At 39.5% G+C, this 22,222-nt stretch overlaps 1 protein-coding gene across 1 annotated transcript in view; it reads right to left on the bottom strand.

The window, feature by feature from the left end:
- Window positions 1-13,686, bottom strand: part of LOC143696647 (uncharacterized) — a 21,359-nt gene extending 7,673 nt beyond the window's left edge. Inside the window, exons 1-4 of the mRNA XM_077193222.1 lie at window positions 13,465-13,686; window positions 7,464-7,582; window positions 4,429-4,537; window positions 153-242 (exon numbers count right to left, since the gene is read on the bottom strand). Coding sequence (XP_077049337.1) covers window positions 153-242; window positions 4,429-4,537; window positions 7,464-7,568 — 304 coding nt within the window. The 5' untranslated portion in view covers window positions 7,569-7,582; window positions 13,465-13,686. The remainder of the gene's footprint in view (window positions 1-152; window positions 243-4,428; window positions 4,538-7,463; window positions 7,583-13,464) is intronic.
- Between the last annotated feature and the right edge of the window lie 8,536 nt (window positions 13,687-22,222).

The raw sequence follows: 22,222 nt of genomic DNA, 5'->3' as shown, positions 1-22,222 counted from the left end.
TCTTTTTCCCCCATTTTTTTCCCCATTTCTCCCCTCCCAGTCCCTCCCAGTATAACCCAGTACGAACCAGTGGTGACCACGCCGGCGAACACCCAGCACTGCCCGTAGCGCACGGGGGCTCCGGAGCCGTGGAAGCTCCTGAGGATCCCCACGGAGCCGGCCCAGGCCGAGGGGTTCGTGCCCTGGGAATAATCCCCGGTCCAGTTCCCCACCAGGACCCCGCTGTCGTCCAGGGAATTCACCTGGGAAAAAAGGGGAAAAAATTCGGGAATTTACCCCAAAAAAATTTGGGATTTTTCGGGCGAAAAACGGCGAAAATTCGGGCGAAAAACGCGAAAATTCTGGGTGAAAAACGCGAAAAATCCGGCGAAAAACGATGGAAATTATCGGCAAAAATCCGCCCTAAAGATCCTGGAAATGGTGGTGGGAAAAGGTGAAAATTTCCAAAAATTCCAAAATTCCAAAATTCTCAAATTCCTCCTCAAAAATAAAAAAAATCCCATAAAAATTCCTCAAAATTCCCAAAAAATTCCAGCCCCGAAACGCCTCAAAAAAAGCCCAAAAGGAATTTGCCAAAAATTCAAAAATTCACCCCCAAATATTCCCAGGGAATTCACCTGGAAAGGGGAAAAAATTGGGGAATTTACCCCAAAAAAAATTTGGGAATTTTTGGGGAAAAAATGGGAATTTTTGGGAAAAATGTGAAAATTCTGGTCAAAAATGGGTGGAAAACGATGGAAATTCTCAGCAAAAATCCGCCCTAAAGATCCTGAAATTCCTGGAAATGTTTGGTGGAAAAAGGTGAAAATTTCCAAAAATTCCAAAATTCCAAAATTTTCACCCAAAAAATAAAAAAATTCCTCAAAATTCCCAGAGAATTCCAGCCCCGAAACGCCTCAAAAAACCCCAAAAGAATTTCCCAAAAATTCACCCCAAATATTCCAAATATTCCCCACTGTCATCCAGGGAATTCACCTGGGAAAAAAGGGGGAAAAAATTCGGGAATTTACAAAAAAAATTTGGGATTTTTCGGGCGAAAAACGGCGAAAATTCCGGCGGAAAACGCAAAAATTCGGGCAAAAAACGCGAAAATTCTGGGTGAAAACGATGGAAAACGATGGAAATTCCCAGCAAAAATCCGCCCTAAAGATCTTGGAAGTGTTGGTGGGAAAAGGTGAAAATTTCCAAAAATTCCAAAATTCCCAAATTCTCAAATTCCCCCCCCAAAAAATAAAAAAAATCCCATAAAAATTCCTCGAAATTCCAAAAAATTCCAGCCCCAAAAGGCCTCAAAAAACCCCAAAGGAATTTCCCAAATATTCCAAATATTCCCTGCTGTCATCCAAGGAATTCACCTGGGAAAAAAGGGGGAAAAATTCGGGAATTTACAAAAAAAATTTGGGATTTTTCGGGCGAAAAACGCGAAAATTCCGGCAAAAAATGGGTGGAAAATGATGGAAATTCCCAGCAAAAATCCGCCCGAAAGATCCTGGAAATGTTGTGGGAAAAGGTGAAAATTTCCAAAAATTCCAAAATTCCAAAATTCTTCCCCAAAAAAAAAAAAAAAAAAACCCAAAAAATTTCCCCAAAAATCCTCGAAATTCCAGCCCCAAAAGGAATTTGGCAAAAATTCAAAAATTGGCCCCAAAATATTCCAAATATTCCCCGCTGTCGTCCAGGGAATTCACCTGGGAAAAAAGGGGGAAAAAATTCGGAATTTACCCCAAAAAAATTCGGGATTTTTCGGGCGAAAAACGGCGAAAATTCGGGCGAAAATGGGTGGAAAATGATGGGAATTCCCAGCAAAAATCCGCCCTAAAGATCCTGGAAATGGTGGTGGGAAAAGGTGAAAATTTCCAAAAATTCCAAATTCCCAAATCTCAAATTCCTCCTCAAAAAAAAAAAAAAAATCCCCATAAAAATTCCTCGAAATTCCCGGAGAATTCCAGCCCCAAAACGCCTCAAAAAAAGCCCAAAAGGAATTTGCCAAAAAGCCAAAAATTTAGCCCCAAATATTCCAAATATTCCCAGGGAATTCACCTGGGAAAAAGGGGAAAAATTGGGGAATTTACCCCCCAAAAAATTTGGGAATTTTTTGGGGAAAAAATGCAAAAATTCCGACTAAAAACGCGAAAATTCTGGGTGGAAAATGATGGAAATTCCCAGCAAAAATCAGCCCTAAAGATCCTGAAATTCCTGGAAATGTTCGTGTCAAAATTCCCAAAAATTCCAAATTCCAAATTTTCAAATTTCCCCCCAAAATCCCCTCAAAATTCCCCAAAATCCCCAAATTTCCTTCCAAAATCCCTGCAAAATTTCCTATTTTTCCCCAAATCCCCCAAATTTTCCACAAAATTCCCAAATTTTCCACAAATCCCAAAAAAATTCCCCCAAAATCCCCTCAAAAATTCCCCCAAATTCCCCAAAATCACAGAAATTCCCCTCAGAAATCCCTGCAAAATTTCCCAATTTCCCCCAAATTTTCCCCAAAATTTTGCGATTTTCCCGCACAAAACCCCCCAAAATCCCCCAAATTTTTCCCCCAAATCCTCCAAATGTCCCAAAATTCCCGAATTTGCCCAAAATCCCACAAAATTTCCCCCAAAATCCCCTCAAAAATTCCCACAAATCACAACAATTCCCTCAGAAATCCCTGCAAAATTTCCCAATTCCCCCAAATTTCCCCCAAAAATCCCCAAATTTCCCAAAATATCCCTCAAAAATCCCTGCAAAATTCCCAAATTTTTGCTAAAATCCCCAAATTTTCCACAAAATTTTCAAATTTTCCCCAATATTCCCTCAAAAATTCCCCCAAGTCACAAAAATTCTCCTCAGGAATCCCTGCAAAATTCCCCAATTTCCCCTCAAAATTTCCCCAAAAATCCCCAAATTTCCCTCAAAAATCCCTGCAAAATTCCCAAATTTTCCCAAAATCCCCCAAATTTTTCCCAAAGTCCCCAAATTTTCCACAAATCCCACAAAAATTCCCCCAAAATCCCCTCAAAAATTTCCCCAAATTCCCCAAATCACAAAAATTCCCCTCAAAAATCCCCCCAAAATTCCTGAATTTCCCTCAAATTTTACCCCAAAATCCCCAAATTTCCCTCAAAAATCCCTGCAAAATTCCCAAATTTTCCCCAAATCCCCAAATTTTTCCAAAATTACAAAAATTTGCCCAAAATCCCAAATTTTTACCCCAAATCCCTCAAAAATTCCCCCAAATCACAAAAATTCCCTCAGAAATCCCCGCAAAACTCCTCAATTTCCCCTCGAATTTTGCCCCCAAAAATCCCCAAATTTCCCAAAATTTCCCTCAAAAATCTCCCCAAAATTCCCAAATTTCCCCCAAATCCCCCAAATTTTCCACAAAATTTTCAAATTTTTCCCCAAAATTCCCAAATTTTTCCCCCAAAATTCCCTCAAAAATTCCCCCAAATCACAAAAATTCCCCTCAGAAACCCCTGCAAAATTCCCGAATTGCCCCCAAAATTTCCCTCAAAATCCCCAAATTTCCTTCCAAAATCCCTGCAAAATTTCCCATTTTTCCCAAATTTCCCAAATTTTTCCCAAAGTCCCCAAATTTTCCAAAAATCCCACAAAATTTCCCCAAAATCCCCTCAAAAATTCCCCCAAATCACAAAAATTCCCCTCAGAAATCCCTGCAAAATTTCCTAATTTCCCCCAAATTTCCCCCAAAAATCCCCAAATTTCCCAAAATATCCCTCAAAAATCCCTGCAAAATTCCCAAATTTTTGCTAAAACCCCCAAATTTTCCACAAAATTCCCAAATTTTCCCAAAATCCCACAAAAATTCCCCCAAAATCCCCTCAGAAATTCCCCAAATCACAAAAATTCCCCTCAGAAATCCCTGCAAAATTCCTCAATTTCCCCTCAAATTTTACCCCAAAATCCCCAATTTCCCGTCAAAAATCCTGCAAAATTCCCAATTTCCCTCAAAAAATCCCCCAATTTTCCCCAAAATCCGAAAATTTTCCCCAAATTTTCCCAAAATTCCCTCAGAATGTTCCCCAAATCACAAAAGTTTCCCTCAAAAATCCCCCTAAAATTCCTGAATTGTCCCCCAAAATTCCCGAATTTCCACCCAAATTTTATCCCAAAAATCCTTGCAAAATTCCCAAAATTTCCCCAAAATTCCCAAATTTTCCCAAAATCCACAAAAATTCCTCCAAAATCCCAAATTTTACCCCAAAATCCCCACAAAAATTCCCCCAAAATCACAAAAATTCCCCTCAGAAATCCCTGCAAAATTTCCCAATTTCCCCCAAATTTCCCCCAAATTTCCCCCAAATTTTCCCCAAATTTCGCAATTTTCCCCCAAAATCCCCCAAATTTTTCCCCAAATCCTCCAAACATCCCAAAATTCCCGAATTTTCCCAAAATCCCGGTTTTTTTCCCCATTTTTCTCACCATGGCCGACACCACCCTGGCCACCATGACGGGGTCGCCTCGGGCGCTGTGGGGCATCCCCCGCCGGTCCAGGATGAACAAAACAGGCCTCCAACACCCCGGGCTCGAACTTTTGGGTAAAAAATGCAGATTTTGGGTTTTTTGGACATTTTAAGGATTTTCCCAAAAAAAACCCCGAAAAAATCCGACAAAAATTGGGCGAAATTCGGCGAAAAAATCCCAAAAAACGGCGCCAAAATGGCGCCCCCTGGTGGCGGTTTGGGAATTTCGCCCAAATTTTTGAGGGGAAAAGTGCAATTTTGGGGACATTTTGGGGGTGATTTTGGGGTGATTTTTGGGATATTTTGGGGTGATTTTTGAGGGATTTTTGGGCTATTTTTGGCCATTTCTGGGTGATATTTTGGGTTATTTTCCCACAATTTTGGGCCATTTCTGGCTGATATTTTGGGCTATTTTCCCACAATTTTAGGACCATTTCTGGCTGATATTTTGGCTGATTTTTTGGGCCATTTCTGGCTGATATTTTGGGCCATTTCTGGCTGATTTTTGGGCCATTTTTGGCTGATATTTTGGGCCATTTTAGGACCATTTTTGGCTGATTTTTGGGCCATTTTTGGGCCATTTTTGGCTGATTTTTGGGCCATTTTTGGCTGATATTTTGGCTATTTTTAGGCCATTTCTGGCTGATTTTTGGGCCATTTTAGGACCATTTCTGGCTGATATTTTGGGCTATTTTTGGGCCATTTTTGGCTGATTTTTGGGCCATTTCTGGCTGATTTTGGACCATTTCTGGCTGATATTTTGGGCCATTTTAGGGCCATTTCTGGCTGATTTTTGGGCCATTTTAGGGCCATTTCTGGCTGATTTTTGGGCCATTTTAGGACCATTTCTGGCTGATATTTTGCACCATTTTGGCTGATTTTTGGGCCATTTTTGGCCGATATTTTGGGCCATTTGTGGCTGATTTTTGGGCTATTTCTGGCTGATTTTTGGGCCATTTTTGCCTGATATTTTGGGCCATTTCTGGCTGATATTTTGGGCCATTTTTGGGCCATTTCTGGCTGATATTTGCGCCATTTCTGGGTGACATTTTGGGCTATTTTCCCTCAATTTCTGGCTGATTTTTGGGCCATTTTTGGCTGATATTTTGGCTATTTTGGGGCCATTTTAGGACCATTTTTGGCTGATTTTTTGGGCCATTTTTGGCCATTTTTGCCTGATATTTGGGCCATTTCTGGGTGATATTTTGGGCTATTTTGCCACAATTTTTGGCTGATTTTTGGACCATTTTTGGCTGATATTTTGGGCCATTTTCCCACAATTTTAGGACCATTTTTGGCTGATAGTTTGGGCTATTTTCCCACAATTTTAGGACCGTTTCTGGCTGATATTTTGGGCCATTTTTGGACCATTTTTGGCTGATATTTTGGGCTATTTTTGGGCCATTTTTGGCTGATTTTTGGGCTATTTTTGGCTGATATTTTGGGCTATTTTGCCACAATTTTTGGCTGATTTTTCACTGATTTTTGGGCCATTTCTGGCTGATATTTTGGGCCATTTTTGAGCCATTTCTGGCTGATTTTTGGGCCATTTTTGGTTGATATTTTGGGCCATTTTTGGGCCATTTCTGGCTGATATTTTGGGCTATTTTAGGACCATTTCTGGCTGATATTTTGGCTGATTTTTGGACCATTTCTGGGTGATATTTTGGGCCATTTTTGGCAGATTTTTGAGCCATTTTTGGACCATTTCTGGCTGATATTTTGGGCCATTTTTGGGCCATTTTCGGCTGATTTTTGGGCCATTTTTGGCCGATATTTTGGGCTATTTTCCCACAGTTTTTGGCTGATTTTTGGGCCATTTTTGGCTGATATTTTGGCTATTTTGGGGCCATTTCTGGCTGATATTTTGGGCCATTTTGGGCCATTTTGGGCCATTTTACGACCATTTCTGGGTGATTTTTGGGCCATTTTTGGCTGATTTTTGGGCCATTTTTGGCTGATTTTTGGGCCATTTTTGGGCCATTTTTGGCTGATTTTTGGGCCATTTCTGGCTGATATTTTGGGCTATTTTCCCTCAATTTCTGGCTGATTTTTGGGCTATTTTTGTGCCATTTTTGGCTGATTTTTGGGCCATTTCTGGCTGATATTTTGGGCCATTTTAGGACCATTTCTGGCTGATATTTTGGGCCATTTAGGACCATTTCTGGCTGATATTTTGGGCCATTTTTGGGCCATTTTTGGCTGATTTTTAGGCCATTTCTGGCTGATATTTTGGCTATTTTCCCTCAATTTCTGGCTGATTTTTGGCTATTTTTGGGCCATTTTTGGCTGATTTTTGGGCCATTTCTGGGTGATATTTTGGGCCATTTTTGGGCCATTTCTGGCTGATATTTTGGGCTTTTTTTGGGCCTTTTTAGGGCCATTTTTGGCTGATATTTTGGGATATTTTGGGCCATTTTTGGCTGATTTTTGGGCCATTTCTGGCTGATATTTTGGGCCATTTTTGGGTGATTTTTGGACCATTTCTGGTGATATTTTGGACCATTTTTGGCTGATTTTTGGGTCATTTTGGGCTGATTTTTGGGCCATTTTTGGCTGATATTTTGGGCCATTTTAGGGCCATTTTTGGCTGATATTTTGGGCTATTTTCCCACAATTTTTGGCTGATTTTTGGACCATTTCTGGCTGATTTTTGGGCCATTTCTGGCTGATATTTTGGGCCATTTTAGGACCATTTCTGGCTGATATTTTGGGCCATTTTTGGGCCATTTCTGGCTGATTTTTGGTCTATTTTAGTACCATTTCTGGCTGATTTTTGGGCCATTTCTGGCTGATATTTTGTGCTATTTTCCCACAATTTTAGGACCATTTCTGGCTGAATTTTGAGCCATTTTTGGGCCATTTTTGGCCGATATTTGGGCTATTTTCCACAATTTTTGGGCTATTTTCCCACAATTTTAGGACCATTTCTGGCTGATATTTTGGGCCATTTTTGAACCATTTCTGGCTGATATTTCCCCATTTTTCCCATACCTGCCCATAATTCCAGGCCCTCTCGGCGATTTGCTCCTCGGTGCCGTAGAAGATGCGGCCGCTCTCGTTCAGGACGTACTCGCTCAGGTCGCTCGTTTTCTCCATGTACACCGAGTCCTCTGCGCCCCAAAATTCCCTTTTTTCCACCTTTTTTCCCCCCATTTTTTTCCCTTTTTCTTCCTCCATTTCTTCCCCATTTCCTCCTCGTTTTTCTTCTTTTTTTCCTGATTTTTTTGCTGATTTTTCCCCAATTTTTCCCCATTTTTCCCCCATTTTTTCCCATTTTTTTCCTCCATTTCTTCCCCATTTCCTCCTCGTTTTCTTCTTTTTTTTCCTGATTTTTTTGCTGATTTTTTCCCCAATTTTTCCCCATTTTTCCCCCATTTTTTCCCAATTTTTTCCTCAATTTCTTCCCCGTTTCCTCCTCATTTTCCTTCCTTTTTCCTGATTTTTTCCTGATTTTTTCCCCAATTTTTCCAAATTTTTCCCTCCATTTCTTCCCCATTTCCTCCTGATGTTTCCCCAATTTTTCCACACTTTTCCCCAAATTTTCCCTTTTTTTTTGTGATTTTCCCCCACATTTTTCCCCAATTTTCCCCCATTTTTCCCTCAATTTTTCCCCATTTCCTCCTCATTTTTCTTCCTTTTTTCCTGATTTTTTCCAATTTTTCCACATTTTTCCCCAATTTTTCCGCATTTTTCCCCCATTTTTTCCCATTTTTTCCTCCATTTCTTCCCCATTTCCTCCTCGTTTTCTTCTTTTTTTTCCTGATTTTTTCCTGATTTTTTCCCCAATTTTTCCACACTTTTCCCCTAATTTTCCCCTTTTTTTTTTTGTGATTTTCCCCACATTTTTCCCCATTGTTTCCCATTTTTTTCTCAATTTCTTCCCCATTTCCTCCTCATTTTTCTTCTTTATTCCCTGATTTTTTCCCCAATTTTTCCCCATTTCTCCCCAAATTTTCCCATTTTTTTGCTCCATTTCTTCCCATTTCCTTCTCATTTTTCTTCATTTTTCCTGATTTTTTCCCCAATTTTTCCCAATTTTTTCCTCCTTTTCTTCCCCATTTTCCTCCTCATTTTTCTCCTTTTTTTCCTGATTTTTCCAATTTTTCCACATTTTTCCCCCAATTTTTCTCCTTTTTTTATGTTTTTCCCCCATTTTTTCCTCCATTTCTTCCCCATTTCCTCCTCATTTTTCTTTTTTCTTCCTGATTTTTTCCAAATTTTTCCCCAAATTTTTCCCTTTTTTTCATTTTCCCAATTTTTCCACATTTTCCCCAATTTTTCTCCTTTTTTTTCTATTTTTTGTGATTTTCCCCACACTTTTTCCCCATTTTTCCCCAATTTTTTCCCATTTTTTTCCTTCATTTCTTCCCCATTTCCTCCTGATTTTTCTTCCTTTCTCCCTGAGTTTTTCCCCAATTTTTCCACATTTTTCTCCAAATTTTCCCCCAATTTTTCTCCTTTTATTCATTTTTTGTGATTTTTTCCCTCATTTTTCCCCATTTTTCCCCATTTTTCCCCCATTTTTTCCCATTTTTTTCCTCCATTTCTTCCCCATTTCCTCCTCGTTTTTCTTCTTTTTTTCCTGATTTTTTTGCTGATTTTTTCCCCAATTTTTCCACACTTTTCCCCAAATTATCCCTTTTTTTTGTGTGATTTTCCCCACATTTTCCCCAATTTTCCCCCATTTTTCCCTCAATTTCTTCCCCATTTCCTTCTCATTTTTCTTCTTTTTTTCCTGATTTTTTCCCCAATTTTTCCATATTTTCCCCCAATTTTTCCCCATTTTTCCCCCATTTTTTCCCATTTTTTTCCTCCATTTCTTCCCCATTTCCTCCTCGTTTTTCTTCTTTTTTTTCCTGATTTTTTGCTGATTTTTTCCCCAATTTTTCCACACTTTTCCCCAAATTTTCCCCTTTTTTTTTGTGATTTTCCCCACATTTTTTCCCCATTTTTCCCCATTTTTTCCTTCATTTCTTCCCCATTTCCTCCTGATTTTTCTTCCTTCTCCCTGAGTTTTCCCCCAATTTTCCACATTTTTCCCCAATTTTTCCCCTTTTTTTTCATTTTTTTTACATTTTTCCCATTTTTTTCCTCCATTTCTTCCCCATTTCCTCCTCGTTTCTCTTCTTTTTTCCTGATTTTTTCCTGATTTTTTTCCCAATTTTTCCCTCCATTTCTTCCCCATTTCCTCCTGATTTTTCCCCAATTTTTCCACACTTTTCCCTAATTTTTCTCCTTTTTTTTCTATTTTTTTGTGATTTTTCCCCCATATTTTCCCTCCACATCTTCCCCATTTCCTCCTCATTTTCTTCTTTATTCCCTGATTTTTTCCCCAATTTTTCCCCATTTCTCCCCAAATTTTCCCATTTTTTTGCTCCATTTCTTCCCCATTTCCTTCTCATTTTTCTTCATTTTTCCTGATTTTTTCCCCAATTTTTCCCAATTTTTTCCTCCTTTTCTTCCCCATTTTCCTCCTCATTTTTCTTCTTTTTTTCCTCATTTTTTTCCAATTTTTCCACATTTTCCCCCAATTTTTCTCCTTTTTTTTATGTTTTTCCCCCATTTTTTCCTCCATTTCTTCCCCATTTCCTCATGATTTTTCTTCATTTTTCCCTGATTTTTTTCCAAATTTTTCCCCAAATTTTTCCCTTTTTTCATTTTCCCAATTTTTCCACATTCTCCCCAATTTTTCTCCTTTTTTTTTCTATTTTTTGTGATTTTCCCCACATATTTTTCTCCATTTCTTCCCCATTTCCTCCTCATTTTTCTTCTTTTTTTCCTCATTTTTTTCCAATTTTTCCACATTTTCTTCAAATTTTCCCCTTTTTTTATTTTCCCCATATTTTCCCCAATTTTCCCCCCAATTTTTCTCCTTTTTTTCATTTTTTTATAATTTTCCCCCACATTTTTCCCACATTTTTTCCTCCATTTCTTCCCCATTTCCTCCTCATTTTTGTTCTTTTTTTTCCTGATTTTTTTCCAATTTTTCCCCATTTTTCCCCAAATTTTCCCTTTTAATTTTCCCCATATTTTCCCCAATTTTCCACATTTCCCCCAATTTTTCTCATTTTTTTCATTTTTTCTGATTTTCCCCACAATTTTTCCCAATTTTTCCCTCCATTTCTTCCCCATTTCCTCCTCGTTTTCTTCTTTTTTTCCTGATTTTTTTGCTGATTTTTTCCCCAATTTTCCACACTTTTCCCCAATTTTTCTCCTTTTTTTTCTATTTTTTTTGTGATTTTCCCCACATTTTCCCCCATTTCCTCCCAATTTTTTCCTCCATTTCTTCCCCATTTCCTCCTCATTTTTCTTCTTTTTTTCCTTATTTTTTTCTATTTTTTCTCCATTTTTCCCCAAATTTTCCTTTTTTTTTTTGTTCATTTTTTCCCCATATTTTCCCCAATTTTCCCCCAATTTTTCTCCCTTTTTTTTCATTTTTTGTGATTTTTTCCCCATTTTTTCCGAATTTTTCCCTCAATTTCTTCCCCATTTCCTCCTCATTTTCCTTCCTTTCTTCCTGATTTTTTCCCTGATTTTTCCATTTTTCCCCCAACTTTTCCGTTCTTTAACTTTCCCCAATTTTCCCCACAATTTTTCCACATTTTCCCCAATTTTTCCTCTTTTTCTTCATTATTTTCTGATTTTCCCCACATTTTTCTATGCATTTCTTCCCCATTTCCTCCTCATTTTCCTTCCTTTCTTCCTGATTTTTTCCTGATTTTTCCCCAATTTTTCCCTCCATTTCTTCCCCATTTCCTCCTGATTTTTCCCCAATTTTTCCACATTTTCCCCAAATTTTCCCCTTTTTTTGTGTGATTTTCCCCACATTTTTCCCCAATTTTCCCCCATTTTTTCCTTCATTTCTTCCCCATTTCCTCCTGATTTTTCTTCCTTTCTCCCTGAGTTTTTTCCCCAATTTTCCACATTTTCCCCAAATTTTCCCCAATTTTTCTCCTTTATTCATTTTTTTGTGATTTTTTCCCTCATTTTTCCCCATTTTTCCCCATTTTTCCCCCATTTTTTCCCATTTTTTCCCTCCATTTCTTCCCCATTTCCTCCTCGTTTTTCTTCTTTTTTTTCCTGATTTTTTTGCTGATTTTTTCCCCAATTTTTCCACACTTTTCCCCAAAATTTTCCCCTTTTTTTTTGTGTTTTTCCCCACATTTTTCCCCAAATTTTTTCCTCAATTTCTTCCCCATTTTCCTTCTCATTTTTCTTCTTTTTTTCCTGATTTTTTCCCCAATTTTTCCCAATTTTTCCCTCCATTTCTTCCCCATTTCCTCCTGATTTTTCCCCAATTTTTCCACACTTTTCCCCAATTTTTCTCCTTTTCTTTCAATTTTTTTGTGATTTTCCCCAATTTTTTCCCCATTTTTCCCCCATTTTTTCCCCAATTTTTCCCAATTTTTTCCCCATTTTTTCCCCATTTTTCCCCAATTTTCCCCAATTTTTCCCCCAATTATTTTTTACCAAAATCCCCTTTTTTTCCCCCAAAAAAATTCCCTTTTTTCACCTTCACACAGGGATTGAACAGCACCACCACATCATTCTCAGGCTCCAGGGCCATTTTTCCCCCAATTTTCTCCCCATTTCCCCCAAATTTTTCTCCTTTTTTCTTTTATTTTTTTTCATTTTTTTCTCATTTTTTCCTCATTTTCCCCAAATTTTCCGCCAAATTTTCCCAATTTTTCCCAATTTTTTTCCCATTTTTTTCCCAATTTTTCCCCAATTTTTCCCCTTTTTTTTTCATTTCCCCCCTAATTTTTTCTCAATTTTTCCTCTTTTTTCTGCTTTTTCCTCCCCTTTTTTCCTGATTTTTCCCCATTTTTTCTCAATTTTTTTACCATTTTCCCCCATTTAAACCAATTCTTTCCCTTTTCTTTTCCATTTTCCCCCATATCTTCCCCATTTTTTCCCCAATTTTCCCCCAATTTTTTCCCAATTTTTCCTCTTTTCCCCCCTTTTTTCCTGATTTTTCCCCATTTTTTTCTCATTTTTTACCAATTTCCCCCATTTTAAACCAATTTTTCCCTTTTCTTTTCCATTTTCCCCCCATATCTTCCCCATTTTTTCCCCAATTTTCCCCCCTTTTTTCCCAATTTTTCCTCTTTTTTCCCCCTTTTTCCTGATTTTTTCCTGATTTTTCCTTCTTTTTTCCTCAATTTTTTACCATTTTCCCCCCATTTTAAACCAATTTTTTAGGATTTTTTTTTCATTTTCCCCCCATATTTTCCCCATTTTTCCCCCAATTTTTCCCCATTTTTCCCCATTTTTTCCCCAATTATTTTTTACCAAAATTCCCTTTTTTTTCCCCCAAAAAAATTCCCCTTTTTCACCTTCACACCAGGGATTGAACAGCACCACCACATCATTCTCAGGCTCCCAGGGCCATTTTTCCCCCAATTTTCTCCCCATTTCCCCCAAATATTTCTCCTTTTTTCTTTTATTTTTCCTCATTTTTTTCCTCATTTTTCCCCCAATTTTCCCCCAAATTTTCCCAATTTTTCCCAGTTTTTTTCCCTGATTTTTCCCCAAATTTTTTCCCAATTTTTTCCCAATTTCCCTCCAGTTTTTCCCCCATATTTCCAAATTTTTTCCCCAATTTTTTTCCTTTTTTTCTGCTTTTCCCCCCTTTTTTTCCTGATTTTCCCCATTTTTTCCCTCAATTTTTTCCCATTTTCCCCCCATTTTAAACCAATTTTTTTAGGTTTTTTTTTCATTTTCCCCCCATATCTTCCCCATTTTTTCCCAATTTTTCCTCTTTTCCCCCCTTTTTTCCTGATTTTTTCCCCATTTTTTTCCTCAATTTTTTACCAATTTCCCCCCATTTTAAACCAATTTTTTAGGGTCTTTTTTTCCATTTTCCCCCATATCTTCCCCATTTTTTCCCCATTTTTTCCCCCGTTTTTTCCCCATTTTTTCCCAATTTTTCCCCAATTATTTTTTACCAAAATCCCCTTTTTTTCCCCCAAAAAAAATCCCCATTTTTCACCTTCACACCAGGGATTGAACAGCACCACCACATCGTTCTCGGGCTCGAACGGCGCCGCGAATTCCCCGGCCTCCGTCCTGGTCCTGACGCTCAACCGGTACCCGACCAATGGGAGCCGTGGGCGGGGCCGTCAGCCCCACCCACAGGGCGTGGTCACACCCGGCCACGCCCCCCAGGGGCTCGGCCACGCCCTCATCCAGCTCCGCCCTCCAGCCCGTGGGGGAGGAGTCACCCAGAGGCACCAGGACGTGAGTGCCCTTGGCCACCTGGGGGTTGGGGCCTGGGGACGCAAATTTGCATAAAATTTGCATAAAATTTGCATAAAATTTGCATAACCCAAAGCGTTTTACCGTTTTTTCCCAAAAATCCCCGATTTTCCCACGAAATTTCCTAAAATTTTACCTCAGAATTCGCAAATTCACCCACAAAAAAGTTCAGTTTTGCCCCAAAAATCCCCACCAAAATCCCCACAAAATCCCCCAAATTTCGCCTCAAAATTCACAAATTTCACCCCAAAAATTTCCTGAATTTCCCCCAAAACTCCCAAATTTTTCCCAAAAAAATTCCTCCCAAATTTCCCACAAAATTCAAAAATTCCATCTCAAAATTCCCCTCATAAAATTACCGAATTTTACCCAAAATTTCGCAAATTTTCACTTCAAAAATCCCGAATTTCCCTTCAAAATCCGAATATTTCCCACCAAAATCCCAATTTTACCCCAAAATTTGCCCCCAAATTCCCCAATACCCTCGGACACTCTGGGGATTGGGGCCTGGGAACGCAAATTTGCATAAAATTTACATAAAATTTACATAAAATTTACATATCCCCAAAGCGTTTTACAGTTTTTCCCAAAAATCCCCGATTTTCCCACAAAATTTCCTAAAATTTTACCTCAGAATTCGCAAATTCACCCACAAAAAAGTTCAGTTTTGCCCAAAAAAATCCCCACGATTTCAGCCCAAAAATCCCCCAAATTTCGCCTCAAAATTCACAAATTTCACCCCAAAAATTTCCCCCAAAACTCCCAAATTTTTCCCAAAAAATTCCTCCAAAAATACCAAATTTCCAGACCAAATCCCCCAAATTTCCCACAAAATTCAAAAATTCCATCTCAAAATTCCCCTCATAAAATTACCAAATTTTACCCAAAATTTCGCAAATTTTCACTTCAAAAATCCCGAATTTCCCATCAAAAACCCCAATTTTACCCCAAAATTCGCCCCCAAATTCCCCAATATCCTCGGACACCTGGGGGTTATGGCCTGGGAACGCAAATTTGCATAAAATTTACATAAAATTTACATATCCCCAGCACATTTTACCGTTTTTCCCAAAAATCCCCGATTTTCCCACAAAATTTCCTAAAATTTCACCTCCGAAATCGCAGATTAACCCACAAAAAAGTTCAGTTTTGCCCCAAAAAATCCCCACCAAAATCCCCACAAAATCCCCCAAATTTCGCCTCAAAATTCACAAATTTCACCCCAAAAATTTCCTGAATTTCCCCCAAAAAAACTCCCAAATTTTTCCCAAATAATTCCTCCAAAAATACCAAATTTCCAGACCAAATCCCCCAAATTTCCCACAAAATTCAAAAATTCCATCTCAAAATTCCCCTCATAAAATTACCAAATTTTACCCAAAATTTCACAAATTTTCACTTTAAAAATCCTGAATTTCCCACCAAAATTCTGGAATTTCACATCAAAATCCAAATATTTCCCACCAAAATCCCCAATTTTACCCCAAAATTCGCCCCCAAATTCCCCAATATCCTTGGACACCTGGGGGTTGGGGCCTGGGAACGCAAATTTGCATAAAATTTGCATAAAATTTGCATAAAATTTGCAAAAAATTTGCATATCCCCAAAGCGTTTTACAGGTTTTCCCAAAAATCCCCGATTTTCCCACAAAATTTCTTAAAATTTTACCTCAGAAATCGCAGATTAACCCACAAAAATTGTTCAGTTTTGCCCCAAAAATCCCCACCAAAATCCCCCAAATTTCGCCTCAAAATTCACAAATTTCACCCCAAAAATTTCCCCCAAAACTCCCAAATTTTTCCCAAAAAATTCCTCCCAAAAATTCCCAATTTCCTGACCAAATTTCCCACAAAATTCAAAAATTCCATCCTAAAATTCCCCTCATAAAATTACCGAATTTTACCCAAAATTTCGCAAATTTTCACTTCAAAAATCCCGAATTTCCCTTCAAAATTCAAATATTTCCCACCAAAATCCCCAATTTTGCCCCAAAATTCGCCTCCAAATTCCCCAATACCCTTGGACACCTGGGGCCTGGGAGTACAAATTTGCATAAAATTTACATATTTACAAAAAAAAATCTCCCCCCAAATCCCAGGAAATTTGTGAATTTTACCTACAAAAATCCCCAAAATTTCCCACAAAATTCACAATTTTACCACCAAAAAACACCTGAATTTCCCACAAAATTTCCCAATTTTCGCCCAAAAACTGCCTGAATTTTCCCCCCAAAAAAATCTTATATTCCATCCAAAATTTTTCCCAAAATTTTACGAATTTTTCCTCAAAATTTCCCCCAAATTTCCAAAACTTTTCCCCTCAAATCCACCCCAAAAAAATCCCAATTTCCCCCCATTTTTGGCTCTAAAATCGCCATTTTTTACCCTAAAACCCCAAAATTTTTCCCCAAAATTCCCCCCAAAATTCCCCCCAAATCCCCAAACCCCCCAAATTTCCAAAAATCCCCAAAATTCCCCTCAAAATTCCCGAATTTTCCCTCATTTGCATACCGAGGGTGAGCTCCAGGCAGAGCCCCTCCCCTTCCCGCAGGGGGCGGGGCAAGGCCACGCCCACATGGAAGCGCTGCCCCCTCCTCACCACCAGAGGGCGCCAGGCGAACTCCTGGGTGTGGTGAGCAACGCGATTGGCCGAGGAGCCGGGGCGGAGCCACACCGGAGCCAATAGGCCTGCAGGAAAAGGGAAAAGGGGCGGGGCTTAGCCATGGCCGCCATTTTGTGAAGGGAAAAATGGCGGGGTTGGGGCTGGCGGCCATTTTGTGAAGGGAAAAATGGCGGGAAAAGGGATGGCGGCCATTTTGTGAAGGGAAAAATGGCGGGGTTGGTGCTGGCGGCCATTTTGTGAGGGGAAAATGGCGGATTTGGGGTTTTTTAGGGGATTTTTTTTGGGTTTTTAAGGGGATTTTTTGGGCAAACTTTTTAGGATTTATATTTTGAATTTCTGAGGATTTTATGGGATTTTTGAGGGATTTTTTTGGGGATAATGGGGGGATTTTTGGGATTTCTTTTTGGATTTTCTGAGGATTTTATGGGGTTCCTTGGGTGCTTTCTGGGTGAATTTTTTGGGATTTCTTTTTGGAATTTCACAGGAATTTTTAGGATTTTTTTGGGGATCTTTACAATTTTTAGGGTGAATTTTTTGGGATATTTGGGGAGATTTTGGGGTCATTTTAGAGGATTTTTGGAGGGATTTTGGGGGAAATTTTTGGGGATTTTTTTTAGAATTTCAGAGGAATTTTGGGGATTTTTTGGTGGGATTTTTACGATTTTTGGGGAGGGGATTTTTTGGGATTTTTGTGGGGATTTTGGGGCTATTTACGGGGATTTTGGGGGGATTTTAGGGGGGAGCGACGCCATTGGCCGAGGAGCCGGGGCGGAGCAACACCGGAGCCAATAGGCCTGCGGGAAAAGGGAAAAGGGGCGGGGCTTAGCCATGGCCGCCATTTTGTGAGGGGGAAAATGGCGGGGTTGGGGCTGGCGGCCATTTTGTGAGGGGGAAAATGGCGGGAAAAGGGCTGGCGGCCATTTTGTGAGGGGGAAAATGGCGGGAAAAGGGCTGGCGGCCATTTTGTGAGGGGGAAAATGGCGGATTTGGGGTTTTTGGGGCTTTTTAGGGGCCTTTTTTTTGGATTTTTAAGGGGATTTTTTGAGGCATTTTAGGGGTAAATTTTTAGGATTTATATTTTGAATTTCTGGGGATTTTTTTGGGGGATTTTTTGGGATTTTTGAGGATTTTTTTAGGAGGTTTTGGGGGAATTTTTGGGGATATTTAGGGGGATTTTCAGGGATTTTTTTTGATATTTGGAGGATTTTATAGAATTTTTTGGGCGATTTCTGGGTGAATTTTTTGGGATTTCTTTTTGGAATTTCACAGGAATTTTTAAGATTTTTTTGGGGATCTTTACAATTTTGGGGGGGAATTTTTTGGGATTATTTTAGAGGATTTTTGGAGGGATTTTGGGGGAAATTTTTGGGGATTTTTTTTTTTTGGAATTTCAGAGGATTTTATGGGATTTTTTGGGGATTGTTTGGGATTTTTTGAGGATTTTTTTGGAGCTTTTAAGAGAATTTTTGGGGATATTTAGGGGGATTTTCCAGTGATTTTTTTTTCATATTCTGAGGATTTTATGGGATTTTTGGGGTGATTTCTGGGTGAATTATTTGGGATTTCTTTTTGGAATTTCACAGGGATTTTTGGGGGGATTTTTACGATTTTTGGGAGGAATTTAGGGGGATTTTTTGGGGGGATTTTTGGAGGAATTTTTTAGGAGGTTTTGGGGAATTTTTGGGGATATTTAGGGGGATTTTACAGTGATTTTTTTTTCATATTCTGAGGATTTTATGGGATTTTTTGGGGTGATTTCTGGGTGAAATTTTTGGGATTTCTTTTTGGAATTTCACAGGGATTTTTGGGGGGATTTTTACGATTTTTGGGGGGAATTTAGGGGAATTTTTTGGGGGGGATTTTTGGAGGATTTTTTTTGGAGGTTTTGGGGAATTTTGGAGGATATTTAGGGAGATTTTCCAGTGATATTTTTTTTATATTCAGAGGATTTTATGGGATTTTTTGGGGTGATTTCTGGGGGAAATTTTTAGGATTTCTTTTTGGAATTTCACAGGAACTTTTAGGATTTTTTTGGGGATCTTTATGATTTTTTGGGGGAATTTGGGGGGATTTTTTTGGGATATTTAGGGGGATTTTTGGGTCATTTTAGAGGATTTTTGGAGGGGTTTTGGGAAAAATTTTGGGATTTTTTTTTTTGAATTTCAGAGGAATTTTGGGGATTTTCTGCGGGATTTTTACGATTTTTGGGGGGGGATTTTGTGGGGTTTTTGTGGGGATTTTGGCGCTATTTACGGGGATTTTGGGGGGATTTTTTTGGGATATTTGGGGCAATTTTTGAATTATTTTAGAGAATTTTTTGAGGTATTTTTAATACACCTGCAGGAAAGATAAAAGCCGGCCTGGCTTAACCACGGCGGCCATTTTGTGAGGGGAAAATGGCGGGGTTGGGGCTGGCGGCCATTTTGTGAGGGGAAAAATGGTGGATTTGGGGTTTTTGGCAATTTTTTTGAGGGATTTTGGGGGGATTTTTGGGGAATTTTTGAGGCATTTTTGGGGGAATTTTTTAGGGTTTATATTTTGAATTTCTGAGGAATTTATGGGATTTTTTTTGGTATTTTTTGGGATTTTTTGAGGATTTTTTTAGGATTTATATTTTGAATTTCTGAGGATTTTTGGGGGGATTTTTTGGGATTTTGTGAGGATTTTTTGGAGGTTTTGGGGGAAATTTTGGGAATTTTTTTTTGAATTTCAGAGCAATTTGGGGGATTTTCTGCGGGATTTTTACGATTTTGGGCGGCTGATTTTTGGGCATTTTTGTGGGGATTTTGGGGGGATTTTTTTGGGGGATATTTGGGGCAATTTTTAGTTAATTTAAGAGAAATTTTTGAGGTATTTTTAATACACCTGCAAGAAAGAAAAAGCGGGCGTGGCTTAACCGTGGCGGCCATTTTGTGAGGGGCCGCCTGCCTCAAAAAACACCGGATTTTTTTGGTTTTTTTTTTAATTTTTCCCCCCAAAACTCCGGGAATTTTTAACCCTTACCTGGACGGATGGGCTGCGCCGCCCTCCTGCCCGGGATCTCCCCCGGGATGGGCTCCCAGTCCCGCTCCCGCTGCCGGTTCCCGCAGCAGCCGCAGCAGCAGCCGCTCTTGGCCGCCAGGCGGCGCCAAAAGCCACGCCCAGAAGGGGGCGGGGCCTGGCGCGAGGAACCCGGCCCCCCCTGGCGGTGAACGGAGGCGAAACGGCCCGGGTCCAACCGGGGGTCCGGCATGGCCTGGAACCAGTAGAAACCAGTATAAACCAGTATAAACCAGTATAAACCAGTACAAACCAGTACAAACCAGTATAAACCAGTATAAACCAGTATAAACCAGTACAAACCAGTACAAACCAGTAGAAACCAGTACAAACCAGTAGAAACCAGTATAAACCAGTATGCGTTGGTACAAGGCGGTGTAAGGCAGTACAGGTGGTAAAAAAGGGAAAAAATGGTAAAAACCAGTAAAAACCAGTACAAACCAGTATAAACCAGTATGCGTTGGTACAAGGTGGTGTAAGGCAGTGTGGGTGTGAAAAATCGGGAAAAAATGGGAAAAAATGGTAAAAACCAGTAAAAACCAGTAGAAACCAGTACAAACCAGTATAAACCAGTAGAAACCAGTATAAACTAGTATAAACCAGTATAAGGTTAGGTGGTAGGGAACAGTATGGACCAGTATAAACCAGTATGGACCAGTAAAAACCAGTAAAAACCAGTAAAAACCAGTATAAACCAGTAAAAACCAGTATAAGGTTAAGTGGTAGGGAGCAGTATGGACCAGTATAAACCAGTATGGACCAGTATGGACCAGTATAAACCAGTATAAGGTTAGGTGGTAGGGACCAGTATGGACCAGTATGCACCAGTAGAAACCAGTACAAACCAGTATAAACCAGTATGCGTCAGTACAAGGTGGTGTAAGGCAGTGTGGGTGTGAAAAATGGGGAAAAAATGGGAAAAAATTATAAAAACCAGTAAAAACCAGTATAAACCAGTATAAACCAGTATAAACCAGTATAAACCAGTATGCATTGGTACAAGGCGGTGTAAGGCAGTACAGGTGGTAAAAATGGGGAAAAAATGGGAAAAATAGTGTAAACCAGTATAAACCAGTACAAACCAGTAGAAACCAGTACAAACCAGTAGAAACCAGTACAAACCAGTATAAACCAGTATGCGTTGGTACAAGGCGGTATAGGGCAGTATGGGTGTGAAAAATGGGGAAAAAATGGGAAAAAATTGTAAAAACCAGTATAAACCAGTAAAAACCAGTATAAACCAGTATAAACCAGTATAAACCAGTATAAACCAGTATGCGTCGGTACAAGGTGGTGTAAGGCAGTGTGGGTGTGAAAAATGGGGAAAAAATGGGAAAAAATTGTAAAAACCAGTATAAACCAGTATAAACCAGTATGCGTCAGTACAAGGCAGTATAGGGAAGTATGGGTGGTAAAAATGGGGAAAAAATGGGAAAAATGGTAAAAACCAGTAAAAACCAGTAAAAACCAGTATAAGGTTAGGTGGTAGGGACCAGTATGGACCAGTATAAACCAGTATGGACCAGTATGGACCAGTATAAACCAGTATAGGTGATACAAACCAGTAAAAATGGTAAAAAATGGTAAAAACCAGTATAAACCAGTATAAACCAGTAAAAACCAGTATAAGGTTAGGTGGTAGGGACCAGTATGGACCAGTATAAACCAGTATGGACCAGTATAAACCAGTATAGGTGGTAAAAACCAGTAAAAATGGTAAAAAATGGTAAAAACCAGTAAAAACCAGTAAAAACCAGTAAAAACCAGTATAAACCAGTAAAAACCAGTAAAAACCAGTATAAGGTTAGGTGGTAGGGACCAGTATGGACCAGTATAAACCAGTATAGGTGGTAAAAACCAGTAAAAATGGTAAAAAATAGTAAAAACCAGTAAAAACCAGTAAAAACCAGTATAAGGTTAGGTAGTAGGGAGCAGTATGGACCAGTATAAACCAGTATGGACCAGTATGGACCAGTATAAACCAGTATAGGTGGTAAAAACCAGTAAAAATGGGAAAAAAATGGTAAAAAATGGTAAAAACCAGTATAAACCAGTATAAACCAGTATAAGGTTAGGTGGTAGGGACCAGTATGAACCAGTATGGACCATTATGAATTGCTACAAACCAGTATAAACCAGCATAAACCAGTAAAAACCAGTAAAAACCAGTATGGACCAGTATGGATCAGTATATGTTGTAAAAACCAGTAAGAACCAGTAAGAACCAGTATAAACCAGTATATACCAGTAAAAGGTCAATTGACCATTATGGACCAGTATAAAACAGTATGGACCAGTATAAACCAGTATGGACCAGTATGGACCAGTATGGACCAGTCCATCCCAGTAACCCCTCCCAGTGCCTCCCAGTATGGACCAGTAACCCCCAGTATATCCCAGTTTGAACCAGTACAACCCATCCCAGCACCCCAGTAGGGCCCAGTCCTTCCCAGTATGAACCAGTAACGGCTCCCAGTGCTCCCAGTATGAACCAGTAACCCCCAGAAACCCCTCCCAGTGCTCCCAGTATGGCCCAGTCCATCCCAGTATGAACCAGTAACCGCTCCCAGTTCATCCCAGTATGAACCAGTAACCCCCAGTAACCCCTTTCAGCCTCCCAGTATGAACCAGTAACCGCTCCCAGTGCTCCCAGTATGAACCAGTAACCCCCCAGTAACCCCTCCCAGTGCTCCCAGTAAGGCCCAGTCCATCCCAGTATGAACCAGTAACCGCTCCCAGTGCTCCCAGTATGAACCAGTAACCGGTCCCAGTGCTCCCAGTATGAACCAGTCCTTCCCAGTATGAACCAGTAACCGCTCCCAGTGCTCCC

This window comes from Agelaius phoeniceus, chromosome 37 (assembly GCF_051311805.1).
Source record: "Agelaius phoeniceus isolate bAgePho1 chromosome 37, bAgePho1.hap1, whole genome shotgun sequence".
NCBI lineage: Eukaryota > Metazoa > Chordata > Aves > Passeriformes > Icteridae > Agelaius > Agelaius phoeniceus.
Note: the sequence above shows the minus strand (reverse complement) of the source record. Positions and strands in the feature narration are given on the sequence as shown.